This window comes from Oncorhynchus mykiss, chromosome 25, assembly GCF_057628025.1.
Source record: "Oncorhynchus mykiss isolate SJ-2025 chromosome 25, ASM5762802v1, whole genome shotgun sequence".
Classification (NCBI taxonomy): domain Eukaryota; kingdom Metazoa; phylum Chordata; class Actinopteri; order Salmoniformes; family Salmonidae; genus Oncorhynchus; species Oncorhynchus mykiss.
The window spans coordinates 26,675,664-26,685,000 of NC_143046.1; the positions used below are offsets into that span (position 1 = coordinate 26,675,664).

General features: G+C 42.6%; 1 protein-coding gene across 2 annotated transcripts in view; it reads left to right on the plus strand.

Annotated features, from left to right (window-relative positions):
• The first annotated feature begins 1,960 nt into the window (after positions 1-1,960).
• LOC110504416 (protein diaphanous homolog 1) overlaps positions 1,961-9,337 on the plus strand; it is a 191,138-nt gene continuing 183,761 nt past the window's right edge. For both annotated transcript variants that reach the window (XM_090219486.1, XM_090219487.1), the window contains exon 1: positions 1,961-2,943. In XM_090219486.1, coding sequence (XP_090075612.1) covers positions 2,839-2,943 — 105 coding nt within the window. In that variant the 5' untranslated portion in view covers positions 1,961-2,838. The remainder of the gene's footprint in view (positions 2,944-9,337) is intronic.

Below are 9,337 nucleotides of genomic sequence, written 5' to 3' on the forward strand. Positions count from 1 at the left end.
ATAGGGGACAGTGGCACAGCCACGGCAGGACCAGGTGTCAACCTTGTTGCCAGCAGCACCAGTATAGGGGACAGTGGCACAGCATTGTCCAGTTACCTCAGTGATGGCACAAAACCATATCAGCCACACCCACAATTTATAGAACTGTAATCTCTTGCCAACAGAGTGCTGATGTTTCAAGAGAGATGGTTTGGTGATTTCCCCTGGCTACATCATAATCCATCAATAAAAGGAGTGTTGTTTTCACTGTAGCCAAGGGTTTTCAAGACAGCCATCTTTTGGCCAAAGAGCAGATGCTGCCTTCATTAGTGCAGGATTTAGGAACTGGAGAAAAGCCATTGTAAAATTCACAGCACATCAAAACTGCCAAACCCACCGCCACTGTGTAACTGTGACAGCACACCAGCTAAATCCAATCAGTCCCCAGTTATCCAGTGCTTGGGGTAAACAGCAGTGACGAAATGACGAAAGCTACCTTGCACTGTATGAGAAAGCAACAACATTGATTGACTCCATTGAAAGACACTCAAGACGATTTGCTGGCAAAGCAGTAGGGGCACTATAGGGCAGAATTTTTTAAAGTGTTGGATGGTGTGGAGGTTGTTTGGCAACTGTTTTGACCAGGACAGTCTAAACATTCTGTAAGAGTTGGAAAGAGCGCTTCTCACGGGGGAGTTGGATGAGTCTCTAGATCAGTACCCTGAGCGGAACATAGATTCTCTTTCAGTGCAGTTGCATCTCTTTCGCATCAAATACCCCTGTAGCAGCAGTTGAGAGGCAGCAGAGGTCCTCAGGAGGCTTCCAGTGGAGGTGTGGGTGTTTGTTGACCAAGTTGAGGTGCTGATCAGAATTTTGTTTGTGGTGTCTTCATGTGAGGCTGAGAGGAGTTTCAGTGCACTCCGCAGGTTAAAGACTTGGTTACGGGCTTGCATGGGCCAAGAGAGACTGAACGGCATAGTTGTCTGTAATGTACATAAAGACAGGCTGGACAGTCTTGAGGGAAAATATCTACCAGCAATGTGTTGGATCCATTGAAACCCTCAAACATATGTTCAGTTGTTTTGTTCAGTAGTGTGTATAGCAGTGGTTCTCAACCTTTTTTCGGTACTGGAACCCCTGCATATTTTGAGGCAAAGTTTTGAGTGGTCCTCAGGGACCTCCACCCCCTCTATATTATATGTAAAGTTACTGGAATCCTTGTGCTGCTGAATACGTCCATTACACTTTTTTATTTCATGGACCCCTTGCCATTACACCAGGGACCCCTAGGGGTCCACCTACCTTGTTTGAGACCCCCTGCTGTATAGTATGATTGATATATGTTATTTTGTTTAGTAGTTTTTAGTACATGACAGTACACTTACTAATTATTTATTTAATTTAAAATGGCATAATTTGTGTGACATACTTGTCCATAGCTGTTGTTTGAAGAGTTGAGACACCGACTGAACAATAAATAAGTATTTCTGAAGGATATTTTGGTGGATTTGTTTGGGTTTTTCATTGAAGTAGTTATTTAGCTTTTAGAACTGTACTTATTCTGAGCGTTTTGTTCTTGTAAAGATGTTGTAATAGACTCAAACCAGTGGCACATATTTAATGACTATATAAATGAATCAGAAAAAGTTAAATAAAAACATATTACAACTCTTTGAGTGTTACAGCACTACTTTTGGTGTCCCCCTCAGGAATTTCATGTAATTGTCCCCTCCAAAGTTGATATCACATTTTCGCCCCTGCAGCTAGCCCCTTCTCATTAATGGTATCTGTTGCTTTTATACACGTCTTACTACTCGAAAATCGACTTTATTCTCGCTTAAAAACTCTTGTGGCTTATTTTCAAATGGTCATGTTTTTAAATGTCTGCGCAAGAGTGAAGGTTTCCTGCCAGAGAGTAACGGTTAATGTGATTGGATGTTAATTATTTGACTAGGCTACATGTATTTGACATTGTGCTGTTATTTTGCTGAACACTAGATGGTTTCATTTTATTTAATGGCAGTGAAATGAGGTTACTCAGACGAGAGAGAAAAAAAACTCACCCAAATATATACCCCCGTTAGAAAATATAAATGTACTGTTTGAATTTTTATTAAAATAAATAAATAAGTGAATTACATTTTTATTTGGCGTACCCCAGTTTGGGAATACCTAACCGACTGTATCTGTCATCTCTCAGGTGTAGTTCTAGTGCGCATGGCTCCTCTCCCAGCCGTTCTAATTTGTCAGCACAGGAAGAAAACTACTGTGGATGTGTTTGAACGTTGTCACTCGAGAATGTTAACTTGTTGCACTAATGGACACGAATATGGGGAAACCACACGACTACCGTGTTGTATAGAAACAACTTGTGGTAGTAGGCAGAACCGTCTTTGTTCACCGAGTTGTAAGATATCTAACGTTAGCCACTCAACATTTGCAAGGATTACGGGCAACCCTCTTTCTTTGGGACGACAACTGTGCAACATTAACGAACTAAAATAAATGGTATAGTTGTCTTTGGTGCAACAACAAAGAGCCGTCAAGAGTGGCTCCTATACGTTTTCCTTCCGCTGTTTGGGGGTACTTTAAATTTCCCTCCTTTTTCCATCACAGGCGGGGGTTCGGGTTATTGGCTAGCTAGCCACTCGCTAATAGTAACTAGTCCAAAAGCAGTAACGTTAGGCGAGTACAGACAGGCAGCAGGGTCTACTCAGACCTTTTTTTCGTCGGAAAGAACAACTTTTCATTACTTGGTAGCGAGGCGTCAAGTTTGTTTTTGTGTAAAAATACGGTTATCACCGGGTGTGTTCGTGAGTTTAGTTTTGTTCTCCCTTTGAGGAAATTGTCTAAATCACAATGGATCCTAATGCGGGGAATTCTGCCTCTGCTGCTGCTCCCAAAAGCAAGAAGGACAAAAAAGAAAAGAGAAATTATGAAGATGGAGACGGGAAAAAGAAATTTGTACGTATTCATATTTCACTGATTGTGAGTTAGCTAGCTTATGCACTCCTTGTTCAATGTTACTTATGAGCTCTGATGGCAACATGCTGAACAAGTGTGGACTCATCAACAGTTACTTATTGGTAGAACAAGTGGCTTGTCAGTATATCACTAGTAACTCTGTCTAGCAGACCTGCTTGTGATTATATTTACCAGTTTAACATTATTCAGCGTGTTTTCCGAAAACTCTGAAATCTGCAAGGCTAATGTCAAACCTTGGTTTGTGAACACATGAGGAAGTAGTTAGTTTACCACCTGCTGAAAGTCTGAAGTGCTGCAATGAGGGACATTGTAACAAACTGCATGACTCGCGGTTTGGAAACTGTAACCCGGTAGTAGCAAGTTCTATTGTTTGATTTGGAGATAATTCGGTTAGGGTTTAACAGGTTACTGTCTCCGGATTGAACCAGGGTTATAGTTAAGTACATTACAGATATGGATTACATGTCATTTTACACGTCGGCAAGCAACTTCATTGTCTCCCTTTCAGTCTACTGTTAGGAAATGTAATTTACACGTCAATGACAACCAATTTTGAATGGGAAGTCGATTTAAATCATCAACATAAAGAATATGCTACTTTGTATCGTAGTTAAACACTGACGTGGTACATCGCGCTGACTGTAGTAACCTGGTGGAGGTGACGTAGTAACATCATAGCCAGTGAGTACCCATGGCAAGAATGGGTGTAATTCAATGTGATGAAGATGTCAGCTAAATGTCCATGATAAGCGGTCTGTGTCATTTTCAGTCGATCATCTCAGCTATAACACAGAGGTCATTAGATCGACCCTACCTGGACACACCTCTAGCAGAAATAACCCTTCCCAGCATGCACCACTGCCCCCACCTGATGCTCATCCCACCAGACGGAGGCCACTGATTGGCTGAGGGTGAACACACCCAGTTAGTTTTAGGACACTGTAACAAAACTCTTGACCTCTACCTGTTGTTCAGATTTGGGGAGGTTGCAGGGGGATGGATATTATTAGTAGACATTCCACAGTGGATTAAAAAGAGCAGTGTTGTTAGAGATGACATGGCTATGAGGCTGAGTCAGATATATGCATACAGCTGCAGAGTATGTAGCCTAAAGCGAGTGCGCTCTGTCTGTCCTAACATACCTGGATAAGTGACTTGTGTAAAAAGTCTGCTATGCCAGAGCAAACAGGCAGAGCAAGGCATTCGCTCACTGCAGGAATCTCTTCCTCTACATACTTGTACCTTTTCCTCTCTTTGAGTGTAGATTTTTTGTTTTCTTTAGTTTCGTCATATTTGCGTGCTTTCTGTTGTCTTTGGTCTAGGGTTTTAGCTCATGTGGTTGAGTTCGATGAGCATCTGGAGGATGGAGCTTTGTTAGGCATGGATCAGGAGATCATTGATCCATTGCTCTATGCTACTGACGTAGCCCACTAGGTGATGATCGCTATGGTAGGCCCATGTGTTGAGTCCTTGGATTGGGTGGGTGTAATGTGCTCTTTGTCCCAGTGTCAGTTAGGCTGGACGCAGCTTGTCAACTCACTGAGGAGAAAGTGACAGAGGTGATAAAACATGCTGGCTGAAGAGCTGTGTCAAGAACCGTGTCAGTGTATATCTCTGTGTGTTGATGTGCTTTCTGCATTATACTTGTGTGTGTGTGTGTGTGTGAGGATGGCGAAGACCAGAGAACACGCCATTCTGTGCTACTAAGCTAACTTTAGTAAATCCTTCTGTCTTCCCTTTTAGGGAGTTAAACAAGTTTGTGTGCATCAACCCCACTGCCTTGGTTTACTGAGTGTTCCACACTAACTGCACTCATGTTGGTTCCGACCGTCTTTGATGGTGAATGCTTACTCTGTTGCAGTCAGTTGGGTTTGGTGAATGAACACCCATTACATAGGCTTTGTTCTGTCCATCTCACCTCTCCATTTTATCACTGATAAACACTTGTCAGTCAGTTGGGTTTGGTGAATGAACACCCATTACATATGCTTTGTTCTGTCCATCTCTCCATTTTATCACTGATAAACACTTGTCAGTCGGTTGGGTTTGGTGAATGAACACCCATTACATAGGCTTTGTTCTGTCCATCTCACCTCTCCATTTTATCACTGATAAACACTTGTCAGTCAGTTGGGTTTGGTGAATGAACACCCATTACATAGGCTTTGTTCTGTCCATCTCACCTCTCCATTTTATCACTGATAAACACTTGTCAGTCAGTTGGGTTTGGTGAATGAACACCCATTACATATGCTTTGTTCTGTCCATCTCACCTCTCCATTTTATCACTGATAAACACTTGTCAGTCAGTTGGGTTTGGTGAATGAACACCCATTACATATGCTTTGTTCTGTCCATCTCACCTCTCCATTTTATCACTGATAAACACTTGTCAGTCAGTTGGGTTTGGTGAATGAACACCCATTACATATGCTTTGTTCTGTCCATCTCACCATTTTATCACTGATAAACACTTGCTTTTGACACGTTCTTTGAACTCATGCCACGTTCCTTCCTCGCCAAGGGCAAAGAGATGTTTAATCTACATGTTGGATTATTGTGTGTGGTCTGCAGGTGTTTGAACGTGGATGTTAAACTGTACCTGGTGTGTGTCGCTGGGCTGTTCAGTGACATGGGCTCACCTTTTAAACTCTTCACTTGTATTGAAAGAATGGGAGTCATTTCTGCTCTTCTTTGTCAAACATCCTTTTTCTTGGACAGAATCCTGGGAGTTTTCTCGTTTACACTTTTCATTTAGGAAAAAAATCAGGCTACAGTACAAATCCAGCTATTACCTCATTTTACTATTTCAATGTCTCTTTACTACGTTTCAAGATTTTAGAAGGCCAGTTTGAGTTAGTAACTGCGTGTACATATCTGCTTGTCATTCGCTAAACAAAGACACAAACCTTCTGACTCTTTGGTCTATATTGTTGCAGGAAGTTGTGCAAAAATGAAAAGCAGGAAATTGGTTTTTTTCTTCCCCAGTAACCTTTCTGTCACTACACTACCCCCCCTTCTCTCCATCTATTGTGGCAGGGCCCAGAGGCACCAGTGTGGGTAGTAAATACGTTTACACAACTCATCTCAACTCACTGTTGATATTTTGGACCATACTCTTAAACTGAGAAGGCACACTGGGCTGCCTCATGTCTGAGAAGGCACACTGGGCTGCCTCATGTCTGAGAAGGCGCACTGGGCTGCCTCATGTCTGAGAAGGCGCACTGGGCTGCCTCATGTCTGAGAAGGCGCACTGGGCTGCCTCATGTCTGAGAAGGCGCACTGGGCTGCCTCATGGCGTAAGCATGCAGGGCCTTACTCCTACACAGAGAGCGATGAACGAGGGGATGGCATAACTCAACTGGAGCCCTGTTAACCTGCCATGTTTAGCCTCCCCAACACACACACACACTTCTAGTATAAGGGGATGGCATTCCTCAGCTAACCCCTGGTCATCCCAGACACCTTGTTAAACTGCCATGATGTTTCTCTGTCTGACCAATGTCTCAGGTGAGAATCTGACCTCTGATCCTCATGGTCGTGGCAGGCCTACTCAGAGCTACTCGCCTGTACTTGTGCCAAAATGCAGGTATTTGTCATCCTATAGCACAATCTACTTTTTAAATAGGGAGTCAACATGTTTTTAGCACTTATTTCCTTGACTGATTAAAACTGTATTTTGTCTCTCTGCAGCAGACATATAGTGAGCCAATATGTGTGGAACATCAAATCACAAAATCGCAGTATCGAATCGCAGCACATAGAATTGAGAGAATCGCAGTGCATATCATATCGGCAACTAAGTATGGTGGTGATGTATGGTGATGTCCCTGGTAATTCCCAGGCTGAAGGCTAGCACAGGGTGTATGAGCTGTGTGCAGCCATCAGAAGTGCATGGTGCTTGGATCTGCCAAGCATGGTCATGTACACGCACGCCCAATCAACCACATCTAGATCCTCTGTGTGACTGATCCCTGACAGCACTTATCCATTCCAGCTGGTAGACTTTATTTCCTTTCGGAGTCGCACATTTCCTTCTGTGGCTTTGCCACCTGTAGGTTCGGCAGCAGGTTACATCACCATAGTAATGCACACTTCCTGATTTTGTTGTTGTTGCTGTCCAATAGGAGAGTGCTGCACAACTTACTAAGGTGTCTCACCTCACCCAGACTTAACATGAGGATATCTTAGGGTCATATTAACTTGAAATTGCCCATTATAATCTTTTAAATCTGGATTCTCTCCCAAGAGTATAAATTGAGTGAGACGTCGAACTGGTATCTTTAAGTCATGGTGAAATTCTTGAATGGTGTTATTGGAAATGGTTGCCACTGTCTTGCCCTAGAGTGGGGAGTGGTTTGTGTGTGTATCTCTGTACTGACGCCCAGGGAGGTTGAACTATGAGGATCAGCAGCGACTTACCTACCTGCGTCTAAGTGCTTACTCAGATACTCTTATGGAAGTGCAGACATAGACACCCACTAAGAGGGGGCTTTGTTCGAGGCCTTCTTGTCAAATCCACCCAAACCACTAATTACTATGATTAACAGTGTTAAATAACATGTATATGTAAAAAACAAACATCTGTTGCCAGCTCAAGTCGACAACCCCCCCCCACCCCCCCCAATGCTCTCTCTCTGGGCTGGACAGCTAGCTACATAGCTACACACAATTATACTAAAGTCAAAATCACCATGTGAAGTAGCTAGCTAGCTGTAAAATTGTCTAAACAAACTGAACAATTCATTTAGGAGTTCTCTCAGAGGGAGTATAGTCGGTTGCTATGGCAACAACGGCCCTTTCCCACAGACACACGGCGCGTTGCAAGATGGTACTTGAAGGAGAAACCGAGTTGAATAATTTGGTACACTATTTAGGTTGGGCACATCTAAGCGAGATATCTACTTTCTCATGACGATATAAACAGATGGTATGGCCATACTTGTCGAACACATCCATCATCTATTGGCTGATTAGGTGATCTGGAATGCAGGTAATTGTTTTAAAAGTGTTATGAAATGTGATAGTGTGTTCTCTCCAGTGACGAGAACCATGTAGCCAATGTTCCCTCTAATTTTTTGGGGTACTGAGAAAAGTTCAGGTCTGCAGAGCGCAAACTTCCAGCGTGCGTTTACTGTGAACACTGAGGCTGTACCTGCTTTAAGTTACTGTTTTAACAGTGGCCAAGTAGACTACTGTGGTTATGTGATTATAATGTAGGCCTACCATCAAACAGAATGCAGAAAATGCAACCCCTAACATTTCAACATGGAAATAGCTGTTCTATCATTCAGCCTACAGCAGCAGCCAATGTGTGGTATTCAATGTAGGTTTACATTCTATGAGATTTAAAAACACCATGCAGGGCTTGACAATAACCTGCTTATCCACTTGTCATTCAGACAAGGTGACGGAAAATGTGGTGTTTGATGCAAGAAACCAATTTACAAAATGAAATACATTATTATTACATTACATACCATTATTACAGAGAATCAGACAAATCATGCTACCCTCTGCCTATTGGCTACTTATTCAAGCCTTACTCAAAATACAACACTGCCCCTTTAAGACAAAGAAGCTTTTTACCTGACTAGCATTTGAACATTTTGTGCTCTTGTTGGAAGCAATCACTCCCCTATTGCTGACTACAAAGGATCTATAACTGGACTAATAACTCACTAACTAGCAACGGATAAAAAAATGTGCACACATCAAAACAAGCGCATCTACTCACAACCACTCATGCTGTAAACATAGTCCAGTTCAAAGTGAACGGCACAGATCTATACTCCTATATAGCAATGCTATATTTGTATATGGTCCTACTGCAGTTCTGATTGGTTTATGCCGCACCGGTCTGTGAAGATTACGGGCTGAGTAGTGTGTCAATGCAATAGCATCCTACTCCCATGCGTTCTGCCTACAACAAAATGTATTTGCATAGTTGGTTTTGTTTCTGTATTTTGCATTGGTTAATGTGGTTAATATTGCATTGATTTGATCACAGTTCCGACAGTAAAGGGAAACATTGATAGTGTTAACTGACAGGGAAAACTCTAGAAAGTTGAATGAAGTTCAACCTAGTGCGTCTCTGTGGGCTGGTGTTTCTTCTGCACGGCAGTCCCGGGGAGCTGCACACCTGCTTGCAGATTAGAGGGAACATTGCATGTAGCTGGGACGCGTTCCTATACGATTTCCTGATTTCACAGACGGACCACTTAGAAGTTAAATCATGGGGACATTTGTTATTTTACCCACTGATAGAACAGAGGCTTTCATCAAATTGACAGGAGTTTCATGCTTTTTATTTCTGGGGGTGGATTATCCCTTTAACGTATTATTTTAGCACTGGCTTGAAGTTGGCATCGTT